At 40.2% G+C, this 19,557-nt stretch overlaps 1 protein-coding gene across 10 annotated transcripts in view; it reads right to left on the bottom strand.

The window, feature by feature from the left end:
- Positions 1-19,557, bottom strand: part of LOC144078555 (kinesin-like protein KIF1A) — a 39,367-nt gene that overhangs the window by 14,154 nt on the left and 5,656 nt on the right. For 3 of the 10 annotated variants that reach the window (XM_077606705.1, XM_077606707.1, XM_077606704.1), the window contains exons 3-32: positions 19,086-19,159; positions 18,831-19,013; positions 17,629-17,694; positions 17,388-17,566; positions 17,154-17,265; positions 16,561-16,638; positions 16,386-16,451; positions 16,000-16,017; positions 15,718-15,796; positions 15,559-15,637; positions 14,259-14,401; positions 13,721-13,759; positions 12,626-12,759; positions 11,616-11,695; positions 11,474-11,549; positions 10,314-10,393; positions 10,077-10,183; positions 9,916-9,996; positions 8,647-8,827; positions 8,515-8,587; positions 7,555-7,651; positions 7,162-7,477; positions 6,063-6,230; positions 5,523-5,870; positions 3,106-3,224; positions 2,943-3,028; positions 2,656-2,785; positions 1,530-1,695; positions 701-791; positions 13-131 (exon numbers count right to left, since the gene is read on the bottom strand). In XM_077606705.1, coding sequence (XP_077462831.1) covers positions 13-131; positions 701-791; positions 1,530-1,695; positions 2,656-2,785; positions 2,943-3,028; positions 3,106-3,224; positions 5,523-5,870; positions 6,063-6,230; positions 7,162-7,477; positions 7,555-7,651; positions 8,515-8,587; positions 8,647-8,827; positions 9,916-9,996; positions 10,077-10,183; positions 10,314-10,393; positions 11,474-11,549; positions 11,616-11,695; positions 12,626-12,759; positions 13,721-13,759; positions 14,259-14,401; positions 15,559-15,637; positions 15,718-15,796; positions 16,000-16,017; positions 16,386-16,451; positions 16,561-16,638; positions 17,154-17,265; positions 17,388-17,566; positions 17,629-17,694; positions 18,831-19,013; positions 19,086-19,159 — 3,568 coding nt within the window. The remainder of the gene's footprint in view (positions 1-12; positions 132-700; positions 792-1,529; positions 1,696-2,655; positions 2,786-2,942; positions 3,029-3,105; positions 3,225-5,522; positions 5,871-6,062; positions 6,231-7,161; positions 7,478-7,554; positions 7,652-8,514; positions 8,588-8,646; positions 8,828-9,915; positions 9,997-10,076; positions 10,184-10,313; positions 10,394-11,473; positions 11,550-11,615; positions 11,696-12,625; positions 12,760-13,720; positions 13,760-14,258; positions 14,402-15,558; positions 15,638-15,717; positions 15,797-15,999; positions 16,018-16,385; positions 16,452-16,560; positions 16,639-17,153; positions 17,266-17,387; positions 17,567-17,628; positions 17,695-18,830; positions 19,014-19,085; positions 19,160-19,557) is intronic. The other 7 variants (XM_077606709.1, XM_077606713.1, XM_077606710.1 and 4 more) reach the window with 3 other exon arrangements.

The following is a 19,557-nucleotide window of genomic DNA, read 5'->3' as shown; positions in this document are numbered from 1 at the left end:
CCGGTGTCAAACCTGATGACGTCTTTGCAGAGAGGGAGAAAAGCTTGTTTCTGGTAGTGTCCAAAGACTTCGAAGACGATGGGTTGAGCGCCGATGTAGTCCACAAACGATTTGGTCACTTCCACAGCGATCTGGAAAGACATTTGAAGGTGAGGCGGGAAATCGGCGAGGGTTTGACTTGGGGGTGTCAAACTCGGGGGGGGGTTGGCGGACCGGCTAGATCTGGTGTGGGCGGGAACCTGTTTATTTTTGGCCAAAAAGTGGACTCACTTGCTGTCCGTGGCGCTAAAAGAGGCAGTTGGGTTGAAAAGAGGCAGTTGGGTTGAAAAGAGCCAGTTGGGTTGAAAAGAGCCAGTTGGGTTGAAAAGAGGCCAGTTGGGTTGAAAAGAGCCATTTGGGTTGAAAAGAGCCAGTTCGGTTGAAAAGAGCCAGTTGGGTTGAATTGCCCCTCCATTAATGTCAATGGCAGGCAGTGAGTCAATTGAGTCAATTTTTGGGGTACTTACAAGTCACTTCCGGTAAATTTTGGATCACTTCCTGTTGATTTTGTGGCATTTCTAGGTTGTTTGTTAACTCATCAGCTGCCAACATCGAGTTGGTGGGCCAGCTACGACTCCCTAGTGGGCCACTTTCGGCCCGCGGGCCATGCGTTTGACACACCCAAGTGAAAGCGCCCAAGTGAAATGATTATTTTTCTTACATTTTGGACGTGATAGAAGCCAAGCGGAGCTCCGCGTCCGGGATTCTTCAGCGGTTCGGTGGAGAAGGCCTCGTCGTGACGGTGGATGAAACTGCGCACAGGAAAAAAATGGATTGGACGTCTATCGCTGTCAATGGCAGCTTATGAGTTATGACCTAAGCATGTAAACCGATAGTCATTCATTCATTTCCGGCATTACCCAAAGAAAACCCATGCAGGCCCAGGGAGAACATGCAATCTCCACACAGGTGGAGCAACCTGGATTTGAACCCAGGTCCCCCACTGTGAGGCCGACGCGCTAACCACTCATTCACCGGGCCGCCTTTAAAAATAAATATATAAAATATTAACTGTTTTCCGCTATATATATTTTTTCCTGAAAAATAAATGGTTAAAAGACAATTTCCCTTAAAATAAAGCTCAAACATTATTTTAAAAAACATCTATAACACATTTTATATTAAGGTTTTTTGATCCAGTTGTTTAAATCTGATTTTTTTAAAATAGTGAAATATTATAATTAAATGGTCCGGCCCACGTGAAATCGAGTTGTCGTTAATGCGGCCTATGAGTGATTGGTTGTTTGTTTCCTGGTGCCCTGCGATTGGCTGGCCACTGATTCAGGCTCTGGCCTCAAGTCAGCCGGGATAGGCTCCGGCACCCCCGCGAGCCTAGTGTGGATAAAACGGTTGAGAAAATGAATGAATGAATGAATCAATCAATCTTTTGGACTCGATCCCAGACCTCCACGACCGATTTTTGACAGATTGCAAAGCGACGTGCCCCGCCAAAATAAAAGCAAAAGAGAAGCGTGGTGTCTTTGGCTCACTTGAACTGGCAGAAGACGTCGGCGTACTCGGCGGAGATGTCCAAGGCCTGCAGCACGGTCACCCGGAAGGTGAAAACGTTCCCCATCTGGAGATGTTCGGCCGTCTCTTGGGCTTGGCCGTTAGGCCCCGCCTTCGCTGCCGTCTCGTCCGGGCCGTCGGCGGATGCTGGCGATACCGGGACAAAAAACAGCCGTAAAATAACGGCCTCCATTTTTTTTTTAATCTCGTCTATCTTCCCGATTTAATGAGACTTTGACGTATCGTTTTATTCTTCATTGTGTGGATGTCAATTGAAAGCTATGTGTTGTGGTAGTTAATAAATAGTTCAATATAAAAAAGCCAAATATATATATATATATATATATATATATATATATATATATATATATATATATATATATATATAGGCTTTTATTTTATTCATGACAAAAGTATTTTATATATATATATTATATATATATTATATATATATTTATATTATATATATCTTTATATTATATATATGTTTATATTATATATATATAAAATATATTAATTATACTTGTACATGTATATAGGCTTTTATTTTATTCATGGCAAAATTATTTTTAATATATAAATATATATATATATTTTTATATTATATATATAAAATATATTATTAATACTTGTATATATATATATATATATACACACAAGTATTATAGTATTAAATATATATATATATAGGCTTTTATTTTATTCATGGCCTTTAAAAAAAAGAATTTTTAATATATATATTTTTATATTATATATATATAAAATATATCAATAATACTTTTTAAAAAGGCCATGAATAAAAAAAATCATAAATAGTTCAAAATAAGTAAAATCTTTCTTCTAACAATTAATCAAAACTAATTTTGTGTGTATATTATTTATTTAAACTACAATTATTTATATGTTATTTCTATTAGGCACTGCAAAACTAATTTGTACAATTGGATACCAAATGGGGACCGTAAATTATTGTACCAGGGGGCCCCAATTGGCCCCTGGGCCTCAGGTTTTGGACGGCGTTCCTAATAATATTAATAATAATACCAAAAATGTTCAAATAGTGAATTATACAAAGGCCCCAAGACTGTCACGTGGTGTCATCCTCACAAGTGTTATTGTTGACTTCATCCGCCGACGGTGCCGTCTGGCCGTTTTGTCCTTGGCCCTCCACGATGCGAAGATCTTCTTCCGAGACCCCCGCCCGGGAAAGACCCGCCGGGCAAGACTCGGACTGGAACTGCCATCAGAAAAATAAATACATATTTAATCATCACTGGAGAGCTGTCAAACGTCTCAAAAAGTTCATATTGTCACTAGCAACGACGAAAAAAGGAATGTTCCGGGTGAAAAAGGATTGGACGTCTATCGCCGTCAATGGCGGCCAGACTTGCTACCTTTTCGTACTGTTGATCCTCAAAGGAAATCTTGGCCGTGCCCGATTGTCTGACCCCCGATCCGTAGTCGGGCGCCTCTTCGTCGGCTGCGAAAGGCGAAAGATGGCGTTGTTGGGTGGATGAGATGAAGCCCCGCCCACTACGCCCCTCGGCGGCGCCTCACCCGATATGGCCTGCACGGCCACCCGCAGGAAGCCCTTGACGTCGCCCCTCTCGCTGACGACGGCCACCCGGTGCACCAGGGGGACGGGGTACAGCAGGTTGCTGAGGTACACGAAGGACCTGGAACGGAAAGCGGAGGACAAAATGGCGGATGTGGGCGGGGCAGTCGGAAGGTCGCCGGCGAATCGGAGCTGCGAAGCCACCAAACACAAGCTGGGCGACGGCCATGGCTGCCCTTTACGATTGCTGTCGTTGTTCCGCTTTGAGTTTTTCTTGTTGTTTGCCTTGTGTTCAGTGGTTGGGGGCGGGGCTTAACCATGGATGTCATACTTTTATGGTCATGTACTCAAGTTAAAAAATTATTATTTTTTGTCTGGTTAAATCATTGTAATTCTCTCTTTGATAAAAGGATGTGCCAAAATTTAATAAATACTTTTTGGAAAGGTCAAAATGACTGAATATTTAGAGATTATGGTTGTATATTAAAGATGATGATGTTTAATAAAAATAAAAACATAAATCAGTGATTAAGTACGATATTTATAATCAGCTAAAAATGAACTGGAGAATATTATTTAATTAGATTGCATAGAAGTGTGGCATTAAAATAATTAATTTTGAGAATTTAATTTTTTTTAAATTTACAAACCAACACAAAATCAATAATTTAATTTAAATAAATATATATCTTGCATTGTTAAATATTTAAATCCCACCAATATTTTTTTATCATTTATGTATTTGTTTATTTTTTTCCAATACATTGAAATGATTAAAGCTAACGGTTAACAATTAATTAAATACGTCAAATTGCAATCACATAATCATTTCTTTTTTTAGTATCATAATCTAATTTTCCAATTAAAATAACCAACAGTCATTATTTCCATTTTTTTTAGTTATCTATTCATTTTGTGTTCAAGATAATTCAAGAACGAATAAAGGGATAATTGCATTATTTTGCATATTTATTCAATTTTGGCACTTTCTGAGGCACTTTTTTAAAACTGTATTTCCAACATAAGGTGCCAATTTGAGGGGGCGGGGACATTTATGGAAAAAGGGGGGACGGCGGGCAGGGGGCGGGGTCATGACAAGATTGGTGAGGTGTCAAGAAAGGCATGCTCAGGACAAAAAAATATAAAATAAATAAATGCTTTCCTTTGACGCTCAAATAACAGAAATCATCGTCACACGGGGGAGGGCGGGGCAAACACGGCTCAGCCACGCAGCCGACCAATCAAACCAAAGGACGGACGCCTCGCGGAGGTCATGGAAAACAAAGACATCCATTGAAAAATAAAAAAATTAAAACAACATGAAAGGACTTGTGCTCTGGCATGCCTAAAAAGAGACGGCTAAGGTAGAAACCAGCTCTTTCAAATTAAGACGTCAACTTCCTGTCACGTGACGATACGTCGGAAAAGTGACAAGTAGGTGGTTGCTATTTTTAGTATTGTTATCATTATTATTAAATTGTTATTTGAAAGAAAAATAGGATTTGTGGTGAGATCTAGCCACGGAGAAGCTAGTTTTCTCTAGCTTATCTATGGTGTTTTACATTAAATGTTAGCATCAAGCTAGTGGACTTTGGAGCTTGTCTTAGAACCAGGTTCTTAAAGTGGTACTTGTAAACAAATAGTTTAAATAGTGTAGAACAAAAACAACAACAAAAACCGCTTACTACTTGACTAATTATTTATTTGTTACTTATCTATTGATATTTATTTAATGATTATTAATCTATTCATTTGTTTGTCGTTGTTATTTATGCACTTCCATACTTAGTTATTGATTATTCATTGTTATTATTTAGCATTTGGCAGCCCGGTGCATTAGTGGTTAGCGAGTCCGCCTCACAGTTCTAGGGTCCTGGGTTCAAATCCAGGTCAGCCCGCCTGTATGGAGTTTGCATGTTTTGCCCGGGCTTGCGCGGGTTTCCTCCGGGTACTCCGGTTTCCTCCCACATCCCAAAAAATATGCATGCTAGGCTATTTGGATGCTAAATTACCCTTAACTATGAGTGTGATTAGCTGTTTGTCTCTAATGTGAATGGTTATCCTTTGTCTCCTGGTGCCCTGCGATTGGCTAGCCACTGTTGGTGCCCGTAGCTGGATAGGCTCCGGCACCCCCGCGACCCTAGTGAGGATAAAGCGTTTCAGCAAATCATTTCTTGACGATTTATTTAGCATTCATTGCTATTACTTCCTGATTATGGATTGGCCTGTTTGTTTGTGGTTGTTATTTTTGCACTTTTTGGTGAAGCTTTAAATCTCATTTTATTGTATTATGACAATAAAAGCGTTCAATTAAATTTTCCTACATTTAGCCTAGACGTCCGTCATTTGTGTCTCAGTACGAAAGAGCTAATTTCGGGGCCTCAGCTCGGCGCTCTCTCTCCCCGTAAACCTCACCAACCTTCCCACTACACTGAATAATGGCGAGCGGTCGTAAAAGGGATCCTGGCCTTCGCCGGAGCCTGGGCACAGCACTGGCTCCTCCTCCTCCTCCTCATTCTCCTCCTCCTCCTCCTCCTCCACCTCCTCCTCATCATCATCATCCTCCTCCTCGTCCCCCACCAGCTCCGAGCTGGGCTCGTCCAAAAAGATATCGTCGTCCAGCTCCTCCGAGGCGTCGTCCTCGCCGCCCTCGCCGCCGGGGCGGGCCTCCCGCGGTGGGGGGTCGGTGGCCTCCGAGGCGGACCAGCTGGGGGACGGGGTGGGCTCGCTCATGCGCTCGCTCATGCACGCGTTGAAAAGAGGGTTTCTGGGAGAAGCGGGTTAGTGGACACAAAGCACACACGCTCAACACGGAGACGCCGTTCGGACGGTTAGTGGACGCGCGCCGGGGGAGGCGGGGCTAAACGTATTTTCAACCCCGTCGTCGGGCGGCGACTGGGGGGGGAAGGACTTTTTTTTTTTAGGGATGCTGATTTTCAAGCGTATCTTGACTACGAACCTTCCGACCAGACGAAACCAGGGGAAGCGGTCGTAGAAAGGGTCTCCTCCGCCCGTGGCGGCGCCTTCGCCGTCGTCGGCGGCGGCGGGCGTGGCGGCGGCCAGGGTGGGAGCGGGCGGGACTTCAGCCGCGCGGTCGTACATTTCCCTCATTAGGTCCAGTCTCTGCCTGCAAGGAGTCGTTTGTTTAATTTTTTGGTTTTGTTTGTTTTGATTGTTATGTTGAATTTAGGTTATAGTTATAAAAAAGATAATGTTACATTAACAGGTGGTCATTTTTTTCTCATGTTCAATGTTTTACAATTAATTTAACGTATAATATTTTTATTCTTTTTTTTCTGATCTAGTAAAAAAAACCTTAAAAATGCAGTGTGATTTTTCCCTTTGATTGGGCTTTGGCTTTTCCTCAAGAGCGCCCTCTAGTTGGAAAAATATGGTAAATATCATAATATTGAGTTTGATTTATTTAATAAAGAGACAGCACATATTAATGAACATATTCATGTTATACGTAAATTAGTGATGATCAGATTCTTATTATAGGAGTTGCAGTTTTTATTTACCATTTAGAATTATTAAATAAATAGATAACTGTTTTTTTAACTATTGGAAAAAAAGAAATATTTATTATTAGAAAAAAAGGGAAAAATTGAAAAAATGGGGAAAATACAAAATACTTTTTTTCCTTTAAATTTTTTGGGTCTGTAAAAATATGTAAAAAAAAGAAAAATGAGTAAAAATACAGGATTTTTTGATGCCGTCAAGGCCAGCCACTGAGTTAAGACTGGCATTTTTGCATTCAAAATTTTTAATTTCAGAAAATAAAATCAAAAACATTGGAATAAAAAAAATTAAAATTAAACTTAAAAATTTAAAAACTTAAAAAAATCAAAAAATTATACAATTAAAAAAATAAAAAATTATAAATTCATACATTGATAAAATAATAAATTGTTATATTAATAAGTTAATAAATAGCTATATTAATAAATTAATATTTTATATATATATTTGTTTTTTTTTAATTACATTTAATCCTTATTTTTCCTCAGGGAAAGTTTCCTTTTATCCATATTTCCCAGAGTTCCCCCCACGCTTACCTGAGTTTTTCCAGCGTCCAGTAGTGCGTGGCCCCGTTCTTCTGGTCCTGGACCTCCACGGCCACGACGGTCTGCGGGAAGAGCCGCCGGGGCCGCCGGGACGGCAGCAGGTCGGGCGGCAGCGGCGAGTACAGGGTGTCGGTCAGCAGCGCGAACTGGAACTGGACCTTCTTCTTCAGCTCCACGCCGATGGCGTTGGCCTCCTTGAGGAAGACGGCGTTCCCCCACAGGAGGTCCCGCAGGGAGGTGAACTGGTAGCACCTCCACCTGCCGAAGGTCCACTCGGCCAGCTCTCGTTGGCGCTCGCTCCAGCGGACTGAAAAGTCAACAACAACAAAAGGCGGCGAGGTCAAACGTTGGCCGGCGCCGCCGCCCGTCGTTTCTGGGCGTTACCTTCCTCTTCTGGCTCCTCCTCTTCCTCCTCCTCGGGGACTTCTGGGTGGTAGCGATCCACCTGCTTCTGGAGCGCTTCCAGCTTGCTCTCGTAATCCTGTAGAAGAATGTCAAATTATATATTTTCAAACCAAGTTTGCCGAACAAAAAAAATGGAGAGAAAAAAACATCAAGAAAAGGGAAGAAAAAAAAATCAAGTAAATAACAACCAAGATATCTAAAACGTTCATTTTTTTCATTAGGTTTTGAGTAAAGTGTTTTTTCGAGGTACAACCGTTTCAAATATATGTGTGTGTATATGTGTGTATGTGTATATGTGTGTGTGTGTATGTGTGTATGTGTGTGTGTATGTGTATGTGTGTGTATGTGTGTGTGTGTATGTGTGTATGTGTGTGTGTATGTGTGTATGTATGTATGTATGTGTATATATATATATATATATATATATATATATATATATATATATATATATATATATATATGTATGTATATATATGTATATATATACATGTATATATGTATATATATGTATGTGTATATATATATGTATATGTATATGTATATGTATATATATATATATATATATATATATATATATATGTATGTATGTATATATATATATATATATGTATATATATATATATATATATATATATATATATATATATATATGTATATATATATATATATATATATATATATGTATATATATGTATGTATGTATATATATATATATATAAAATACGGCACTAAAATGATGCAATCCATTTAATTTAATTTTTGTACTTATAAGGTGTCCAAACTACTGACTCGTAGGCGAATAATAACATTGATCTTCACCATTACCCGTCGCAAATCTAAAAATCTGCGTTATTTTTCAGTCAATTAAAGACCATTTTTCGAGTTTTCTATGTCAGCTATTCTATTGGTTCTCGGACAAATAGGTGGGCGGTCACGTACCAGTCTTTGCTGCTCCAGCAGGTTGTTGGCTTCTTCTCTCTCTTTGCGATATTGATCCTCCAGTTCGTGCAGCCTGAACATGAAATTAGCCGTGAGTTGAAAACTGGGTTATCCTTGTCAAGCCACGCCCACCTCTGCTCCATCTCCTGCTTCATGTCGATGCCTTGCTTCTCCAGCAGCTCCCTCTGAGCGAAGGCCCAGTCCACCGGCTCGGCGGGGGTCTCGGCGCAGGGGGTCCGCTCCCTCTCGGCCCGCGCCTGCGCCGGGTGGTTGAAGCGGAACACGTGGCTCTTGCCCAGGATGATGCGGTTCCCTGAATTAGCAGATTTATTCGGATTAGAAGACGGGTTGGGATGAAAGTGCTTTACCGCAATCAACTTCGTGACAACTGGATCTCGTGTGGCCCGGAACGGATTATTTTTGGCCCAAAAAGTTGACTTACCATATTTTCTCGCATATTAGCCGCCTCCGCGTAAAAGCCAAACCCTTAAAGTTGCCTTAAAATGGTTGAATTTGACAATTTCTCTCGTATAAGCCGCCACCTGATTCACAACTTTCACCAACATATTCATGGTTTTGATAGGGAGTACAAATGTGTTACTTTGAAGGGAAAATCTTTAGTAAAATCGTCGCACGTGGTATTTCTGAGATACTTTATAAATCGATTGCTAGAGTGCACATTCCGAAAGGGTGTTGCCTGCATGTAAACAAATTCAAAAAGGAAGTCACGTGAGCAGCGTGACCGGACGTTTCGTCGAAAGACGTTTGGTCCCCGGACGTTTGGTCGACCGGACGTTTGGTAGAATGGACGTTTGGTCGCCGGGTTTGCTCGCTGTCAAATTATGACGAGAGTTTACCGTTGATATTTTGATATTAAACTCTCTCTCTCTCGCTTTCATGATTATAATTTTGAGAGCTGGTTTCAACAGTAACTACCCGGCGACCAAACGTCCGGTCGACCAAACGTCTTTCGACCAAACGTCCAAGTACCCGTGAGCAGTACAAGCAGGAATTGCGTCTGTAGCGGTCTAGCTAAGATGGCGCCCCCCAGAGCGAGCAATGGCAATAAGAAGTTTCTTCACGTTTTATGCAAAATACGCTTTATTTTTTTCCTTGAATTTCATTCATAGACGACCAAATAAATTTTGTTTAGCGCTTTATCTAATTATCTTTTCTCTATTTTGACGCATTGTCTTCCGTTATGGCGTTTCGTGCACGTCAAGTCTAATTTGTGCGCATATAAGCCGTACCCTGGATTCAGTCATCATTTTTTTTGCGACAAATACGACGTATATACGAGAAAATACGGTACTTGCCGCCATTGACGGCGCTTAGACGTCCAATCCGTAAACTGACACTGAAAGATGAGCATCCACAAACATTTCAAAACGCGTTCCTGACCTGATCTGAGAACCGTAGCCTCCGTCACCCTCTTGCCGTTGACGTACGTCTCGGCTCCTTCGCAGGGTTCCAAGACAACGGCTGCACAAAGACGCGACAAAGACGGCAACCCCGTTAGACGACGACAAGGTCGGCCGCGTTCCGACATGAAGGTTCCTCACTTTCGTCTTGCGGGCCGGTGGAGCTGGTGAAGGTGCAGTGCTCGTCCTTGATGAAATGGCCGCTGAGGACGATGTCCTGGCGGCTGGCGGCGTCCACGCGACCCACCCTGAAAAGACCGTCGCGTTAAGCAGACTCGAGTCGGAAACCGACGTTTGGCTCATTCATGTTCGACTTATGCGTGAAATTTTTCACACAATATTACATCATCGCACGTGTTATTTTCACACAGTTCTGACCTCGTTATGCCGTCCTTGATGTAATAAAGCAGGCACTCGGACATGAGCGGGTCTTCGTTTAGGTTCACCAGATGAGGAGTCTGTGCGGGAGCAAAAAATGACAAAATGAGCGGTCATTACCAATCATTTTCCGTCCATCTACCTACAAATTCCAAAAACGACGTAAACACGGCATTTCTTATCGTCCACGCCAAGCCACCCTGTGAAATCATGCAGATAGATCGAGCCAGGCGTCACACAATAATACCTTTGAGATATGAGCTTAATGCGTTCCACCACCGTATGTCCATTCACTCGTGTCTCAAATCATTGTTCTCCATATAAAATAATTAAATACAAATTAATCCGTTCCCATTTTCATAAAATTGTGAACTTCTTGCACTACTTTGCAATTTTTCCCCGCTATTCTTTTTTTTTTTTTAATTAAATTTAATAATTAATAGCGGGGGGGAAAAAAATCGCTAAGTAGTGCAAAATGTTTTTTTAAGTTCATAAAAATGTGAACTTCTTGCACTACTTCGCAATTTATTTCCCTCTATTAATATTTTTTTTTAATTTAAAAAATAATAATAATTAATAGCGAGCAAAAAAGCGCTAAGTAGTGCAAAATGTTTTTAAAAGAATTAAGTTCATAAAAATGTGAACTTATTGCACTACTTCGCGATTTTCCCCGCTATTAATTATTATATATATTTTTTTTAAATAATCGTAAAGGAGTGCTAAATTTTATTTTATTTTTTACGCAAAAAATGCAAACTGCACGGCCAGTGCACGTAGATATCTTTACGCGAGGGAGATGAACTACAGAACGCCGCTGTTTTCATAAGTGAACTCTTGGCCCGGAAACGTCTCGTTTGTTGGCATCCGAAATTCGTCTCGTATCTCAGAGCAAAAACTTTCCCGGGATTTTCCTCTTATCTCAAATTCCTCAAATGTTAAGGTGACTGAAAGGAAAGTGGGAGGTTTAAAAGCACGCCGAGAAAGAAAAGCCACACTTCCCGGCGACCAACCTCGTTGGGGGAAAACAGGCCGACATTGTCAATAAAAACGGCCTGCGGCTTTCTGTCGCCTTCTGACGGCTTCGGGGGCGGATAAAAACTGGTTTTATGCTTTGGAGAACTACAAAACGCCGACTCGGACGCATTGGAGGTCCGGTTTACCTTCTTGGGGGAGAAGACGCCGAGCGTGCCGCCGTCTTCGCGCATGGCCACGCCCATTTCTGCCAGCAGGGCCTCTCTGTGGACAAAGAGAGAAGTTAGCTTACGGCCCGTTAGCTTGTTAGCTTTGGACGGGGGGACTCACCGTTCCATTCGAATGGCTTCCGTCCGGCGAAGTTTCTCTTCCCACGTTTCGTTAAGTTCGGCGATGATTTTCTCCGTTTCCTGGAGTGGAAAAAATCAAATAAAAAGTAATTATAATAGGGGTGAACCGACTTTGCGATTTTTCAATTATCGTGGCCATGTTTGTTCTACATAAAACGCAATATTCAAGGGATTACTGTAGTTAGTTAAAAACAGAAATTGACATTAAAAATGCCAATCTAATTTGACTGGTAGTTGAAATGGACGTCAATTCCAGTCAATGGTCGCAAAACAAAAAAAGTGAAATAAAATTCCGAGAGCAAAATACGCATGGGCTACATTTATTAATTAATGTATGTTTTCATGGTTTTATTTTATTTTCATTAGACATGGCATGTTTATTATTTGTGTTTTTTGTATTTTTTTTACTTTGAAAATTGGGTTTGATTTTGGATTGAGTCTGATTGATTTAATAAGGGACAGCACATATTAATCAACATATTCATATTCATGTTCATGTTCATCAATGATGGGGTTTTTTTTCCCCCAAACATATAGGTATACTTTAATTTTGATTTTTTTAATTAAGATACTCATTTTAATTGGTTTTGAGGCTGGATTTGGTTGTCACATGCTAGATAAAAAAATAGACAGGTAATGATAAAGAAACAACAATAAAACTCAACACTAAATAGCATTTTTACTAAATATATTCATGTTGTCGCTTTGAATAAAATACAAAAACAAAGGGATGACCTTCTTCATTTACAATACATTCTATTTGTAGTTTGTGTTGAAGCGATACATTTTAAGCTAGCTATCATTATTCTTTGAATAATTATAGATTTGATTGATTTACGATTGTTTTTCCAATCTAGTTTTGCTCATTTGGCCCAATTTCCCAAGGATAACGACCTCGCTTGGAACTCCAATGACGTCCCCTCCCTCACCCTAAACGCGCCAACAAATCTTGCCAAATTTTCAACCAATCAGAACGCGATCTGGGCAAACCTTGAGCCGCTCGATGGCTTCCTCATTGGCCGGGCTGAACATGATGCGGTCGTGCAGGCTGGCGATGGAGCCGGCGCGACTGGAGAGGGCCGACAGCGACGGGGATGGACTCATTCCCGTCATGGCGTTGGTCACTACGGGGCGAGAAGACATTACCATTGACGTTTTTTTAGTTTTTTTCGTGACTCCTCCCCCTCCGGCGACAAGTACGCCAACAAAAAATAAGATGGAACAGTGCAGCCGGCGAGCTAAAAATAAACAAGCAGCAGAATGTAATTAGGGCGTACGCTTTTTTTCCAGATAAGCCTGGATTACATTCGAGAAAAATAAATATGACGGTGACTAATCGGCAGTGAAGACACAAAAATGAGGACTTTTTTCTCGTTTTACTTTGATTGCTAATGCCGGGCTGCCAAATACCGTATTGCCCGAATATAAGACGACCCCCTCTTTTTGAAGACAGAAAAAATACTTTTTGAATACCAAATTCAATTCTTATACACCAAATAATGACAGTACATCTAAAACAAATATTATAATATATCGGATAGAAAAAGGATGTTATTTTGCCTCATTCAAATCATACGAAAACTCCAAAACTTCATATCTGAACATTTAAATATGTAAAAACTGTGCAATCACATTTGTAAACAAATGTCTTCTGCTTTTTGAAATGTAAATGAACCAATCCACTCTAATAAAACAGCAAAATTGCAATAACCAACCAAAGTGTTCAGCATTCGCTTTAAGTATATCTGGCGACATCTAGCGGTGTGAAAGGGTATAATGTCTCGACCCTGAATGTAAGACGACCGACACTTTTTCAGTCTTATTTCAATGCAAAAAAATACCGTCTTATATTTCGGCCAATATGGTCCTACAGCTTTTGCATAGTTTACTACGGCAGTGTGCAAAGTGCCTGTGAGGTTTAGATCAGGGGACATCGTCTTCTATGTAAAATATAATTATCGACTACGTGTCTGTGAAGCCATTTTGGATCTTTTAGTGATTGACTGCTTAAATCAACTTGATAAAATCGCATGCTGGGGAAAGCGCAAATAAAGCTGAAAAGCAGGAAAATCAACAACAACACACGTTTCAAACCCTCGATTTCGGCAGCAGTCCCGCGAAATGCTTGAAGAGAGACACAGAAACAAATAGGTTAGGACACTTGGACGTCCTTCCAAGTCCAACAAAGTCAACTTCCTTATAAAAATGGGGCATTGAGAACACGTTCGTGCTTTTGTTCGGTCTTGACAAGATACCAAAACGGCACTAAAATGGGCTCAACAATATGGGGGAGTACCCAACCTAAGATGGCTGCCAGCTAAGCAGACCGCCATAAAAAAATTGATGTCCAATCAGGTGTTGTGTGGTCAATTTAAATGAGTTTATGGCTATTAGAGCGAATGAACGAACCCTCGCCGTAATGAAAAATTAAAAAATAGAATTTGTTCTTCCTCTGGCCAAGGTGCACCCTCCCATCGATAAGTTCATCACTAGCAGACGTCCAAATATGGGCATGCTACTTCGATAGCAGAACCCCAAAATGCTAGCATGACCAAATTACGTGAATTGAAAAACACCCTCGCAATTTTAATGACAATTTTGAGGACGAAAAGTGTCTACTTACTGTCAATAATGTCTCCAAGACCCTGGGCAAAGAGCAGGTCTTTGAGACGGGACACCTCCTCCTTGAGTTCGCGCACCAGCCGGTTGTTGGGATCCTCGTTGATGACGGCGTTGCATCGGATCTGCTTGGCGCGGTCGGCGTACCTGATGACATCATACGTATTTTCAAATGTTATATATGTGCATTTTTTTTGGTCATTTCACCACTTTTAAAGTCCAAAAAGTCGCGTCATTCTTTTGACGACATTTTTACACTGTTGCTCATCAAGGAGTATCAATGAGAGTATGCACGCTAAAGAGTCCAATTAAGAAAAATATATCCTTAGCGGCGCTAATCAACGCCACAGTGCTAACGTGGCGCTCCTATTGGTGCGTTCGGGCCTGGGCGGTTTCCATATTCTAGCTGACGGGTTAGCGCACTGGTGTCAAAGTGGCGGCCCGGGGGCCAAATCTGGCCCGCCGCATCATTTTGTGCGCCCCGAGAAAGTCAATGATGAGTGCCGACTTTCTGTTTTAGGATCAAATTCAAATGAAGAGTATAGATTTACGGGGATGCACAAATAGTAAAAAAAAATCATCATTTTTTAACTGGGACGGTTGCTAGCCTAGCATGACGCTAAATTAATTTGACCATTTAAATTCACTTTTAAGTCACATTGAACTTACATGATTTTCTAAGCAACTGAGAGATCATAAAAAATAAGATTTAAATTTAGTTGTAGTATGAAAAATAGTTTTTCTTTTATATAGCGCACGTGTCAAAGTGGCGGCCCGGGGGCCAAATCTGGCCCGCCGGATCATTTTGTGCGGCCCGAGAAAGTCAATGATGAGTGCCGACTTTCTGTTTTAGGATCAAATTAAATGGAGAGTATAGATTATTACATTTCCTGATTTTTTCCCCTTTTAAATCAATAACTGTCATTTTTTAATCCATTTTGGGGGGGTTTTAGTTCCAGAAACATTTTGTAAAATCTAAATAAAAAAATATATTAAAAAGCTCAAATAAACATTGTTTCAGATCTATAAAAAACGAAATATTCAGGGATTTTAATCCAGTTCTTTTAATCCATTTATAAAAAAAATCTAAATATGATATCTAAAATGGTCCGGCCCACGTGAAATTGAGTTGACGTTAATGCAGCACGCGGACCAACCCGAGTCTGACACCCTTGGGTTAGCGGATAGCCATACACACCCATTAAAAGAGCCACATGTGGCTTCTGAGCAAGATTTTTGGAACAAATTGTGCAGAACTTTGGTCACACGCTTTCTGGTAATGCTAGCACGCTGTCCGTCCTTACCTAAGCGTGCTGAGGGTCTCGTCGTAGTTGATGTCGGCCGGGCTCAGGGCGGCCACCATGGCCGTACGCGAGTTCCCGCCTGGTGCCAGAAAAGGAATAGGTCACTTTGAGTTAGCAAAAAATAAATAAAAAGCTAATGGGAGGTTAGCGGAGTCTCACCGAGATTCTCCCGGAGAAGCCAGGTCAGCACGGAGTCTCGGTAAGGAATGTGGCTTTCCACTTTCTTCTTCTTTTTGTTCTGTTTGGTCAGGTTAGCTTGTTAGTTAGCGACATTTGCTAGCGCGTGTTTTAGGCTGTTGGCCAATTGGCCAAACTCCGTTTGGGCTGGGAGAGGCCGACAGCAAGTGTTGGCTGCCGACTTTTCTGCTCTAAATGGATTGGACCTCTACTATGGTGAAAGATAACCACTGATTTTTGAAAATTTTGATTTTTGCGTCGTACCTTGTTTGATCCGGAGTCCTGAAATGAAGAAGAGTGGAGTTTTTAACACATGGATAAATGGAAAATAGTGTTTTTTTTTTTGTCTTTTTCTGCTATTTCTGTTTGTTGTTTGTTTTGTTTTTTTGTGCTTTATTGAAGCCTGTTGCTCATTTCATTGTAGTGGTTTATGTTTTTTTATGTTTTATGTCTGCTACAGGGTCTGAAACTTCCAAATTCCCCCCCAAAATGAGTCATATTGCTAATTCACCTTTGGGTAATTGGTTAAAAAGTTATCATTACTTAGGAAATTGGAGATGTTATAAAAAAAAGGGGGGGGGGGGTAAAATAAAAATAAAAAGACGAGACTGTTGTCGTATTATTTGAACATTAAGAAGTCAAATTCTTACCACTTCTGCCAAAGCAGAGATGACTTTTCCCAGCGTGGTCAGAGATTTGTTGATGTTGGCTCCTTCCTGGGGCCCAGAAAAAAAGAGGTGATTAAAAAAACAACGGTGATGGGACGGGATTTCCGTCTGTAATGTCAAATAGTAGAAAAAAATACAAATAAAAATAACATCCTACCTTCAGTCTGGTCCCTTTGGCTCCGGTGGAATCGGCTCTCTCGCTGCCGGCCAAATCCACCAAACTGATTTTGCTCACCTGAAAGCAAAGAGTTATTTAATACTATTACAGTAATCCCTCGAATAGCGCGGCTTCACTATTTCGCAAAAAATGGTTTTTTTTGGTAAATTCTTAAAAATGTGAAAATCCACGCTGAAATTCGCAAGCGGAAGCCACTCCCGTCTTCCGCTTGCTACTAGAACTCAGCACTGAAGTAATAATAAAAATAAATAAATACAACAAAAATTATAAAATAAATAAATAAATGAATAAATTAAAAATATTAAAATAAATAAAAATAAATAAAAAATAACAAAAAAATAAAATACAAAATTACAAAATAAAAATAAAAAATAAAAATACATAAATAAATTAAAATATATATATTTTACATTTTTTAATTTTTTTATTTTATTTTATTTTTTAATTGGGTGACCCTACTTTGCACTTTTTTGTTTATCGCGGCCATGTTTGGTCTGCATTAACCGCAATAATCGAGGGATTACTGTATTATTTAGTCAAGTGGTCACGTGACTATCTCGCGTGCGCATTACCTTCTCCGAAGTATTCTCGCTGTCCGCGTCGTGGCGTTTCTGAGTAAAGATGATGTTGAAAACGGCGTGTGAGCGACTGCTGGTCTCGTTCATGTTGGTAGCAGCCACCGTCCTGTGAAAACAAGAAGACTCAACATAAGCAAAGAAATATTTTTTCATGCATTTTAATACTTTTTAACAACCTAGAACAGTGTTGTTGGTTTTTTTTTTTGAAGTATGGCTATTGGGCGTCACCTGGCCTTGTTGCCGGAGTCCATGAGATCCTGAATGTCGTTGTAGTCGGTGACCGCCAGCTTGGACAGGTCCTCCACGTAAGGCCCCATGAGAGGATGTTCTCGCACCCGCAGGTTGCCTTTGTTTTTGGGGTTGAGCAGGTCTCGAACGCGCTCGCAGTAGATCTCCATGTAGCTCACCTGCCAGGTGGACCCGCGTGTCAACGGCGAGGCACGGCGGACGGCCGCCGGCGACCTCTCACCTCCACCGAGTAGGACATGCTGTTGTTTGTGTTGTCGTTGATCTTGGTGAAGAGATCTTCGCATAGCTGCGAGGAGTAAAAAGACACAATCAAATATCACCATATATGGCAATAATATTCCCCAAAAGACTATTGATATCTTTCCGCCAAGAATCCATATACAGTAATCCCTCGAATATCGCGGCTTCACTACATTGCGTTTTTTTTCTGGGGGAATTTTTTTTTTGTTAATTACATTTTTTTTTAAAATGGGTGTTTAACAAATTAAAGATTGAGTTTACACACAACCGACAGTTGTTTCTGGCCACCATAAAAAAAATTCAACTCTCTATTTTGCCCGGTTTGGACAAACGTAGCGAGAGAATCTTAACATACACACACACATAAATCACGTTTTTTGTTCTTTTTAAAGTTCATAAAAATGTGAAAATCCACGCTGAAACTCACAAGTGGAAGCCACTCCCCTTTATGTGTTTCTTCATGATTAGTTACCTTATAGTCCGGACTATAAAACGCACTTTTTTTCATAATCTGACTGAGCCTGCGACTTAGAATTATTTTTTTCTCTGAAACCCTTATGTTGTTGTTTTTTAAAACAATAGTTATCTGAAAAACTGTTATGTTAATAAATCCCTATTTAGCTCGTTGTTTTCCATTTTATTATTGTTATTTTAACATATGGTTTCTAACCGATATAAAAGATGACCCTCCTAAAAATAGGACTTTCACAGTTCAGTGCATCTTAAAAAAAATTATTCTTCATCGTGTTTCTTCATGATTAGTTACCGTATTTTCCAGACCATAAATCGCATTTCTTTTTCATAATCTGCAATTTATAAATGTTTTTTTCTTCTCTAAAATCCTTACGTTGTTGTTTTTTAAGACTATATAGTTATCAGAAAAACTGTTATGTTAACAGATCCCTATTTAGCCCGTTGTTTTCCATTTTATCATTGTTACTTTAACATATTTTAGTTTCTAATCAAATAAAAAACGACCCTACTAAAAAAAAAAAGGACTTTTACACTCCAATGCTTATTTTTTTCCTTCTTCATTATTATAGTTTTATTGGCTGGGTAATTAAATATGACATTGTGATTCCCTGACTTATATCGCTAATCGTTAGCGAGACGATCCTTATGGGGAGGATCCCGGCGCTAGAGACGTGTTAGCAAAATGGAGTCCCGGGTAGACATACTCACCAGTGGGATGATGCCCTGTTGATCTTTGACGTCCTGCTTGCCCATCATGGTGTACGACTTCCCGGCGCCCGTCTGCCCGTAAGCGAAAATGCAGACGTTGTAACCCTCAAAGGCGTGGAGCAGCATTTCCTCGCCGATGTCCTTGTAGACCAACATCTGGGACGCGTAGTTGGGGTCCTCCGGCTGTTGGAAAATAGAAAAGGGGGCTTGGATGGGAACCCTGAGGCACTCCGAGGTGGGACTTCGGGGGTTTACCGTGGTGTGAGACCAGTAGGAGTAGTCAAAGTTGAAACTCTTGTTGTCTTTAAGTTGTTTGGGGTTGATGATGGCTGTGGACGGAAGGACAAGATGTTAATTGGAAGGGAATTCCAGAAAAAAATAAAAATAATTATTTAAAAAAGTCAATGCAGTCGTACCTCTACTTACAAAATTAATTGGTTCCAGAACTTTTTTTGTGACTTGAAAATTTTCAGAAGTAAATAATAATAAAATAATGGATAAGGAAATGCATTTACTTTTGGGGGGATTTTGTAACTTGGATCTTTTTTGTATCTAAAGGTACTCCTTTGCATATAAAAAGCTTTTGCAAGCTGAAAATTTTGTATCTAGAGGCATTTGTAAGTAGAGGTATGACTGTACATGAATTAGAATGAATCGTTTCCTCGACTGTTAGGGGAATTATGTCAATTGCTTATACTGTTTCTTTAAATGAAAATCACCGTAGTTT

Source organism: Stigmatopora argus, chromosome 8 (genome assembly GCF_051989625.1).
Source record: "Stigmatopora argus isolate UIUO_Sarg chromosome 8, RoL_Sarg_1.0, whole genome shotgun sequence".
In the NCBI taxonomy this organism is placed as follows: Eukaryota; Metazoa; Chordata; class Actinopteri; order Syngnathiformes; family Syngnathidae; genus Stigmatopora; species Stigmatopora argus.
The sequence above is the reverse complement of the archived record's forward strand: the minus strand, read 5'-3'. Positions and strand labels throughout refer to the sequence as shown.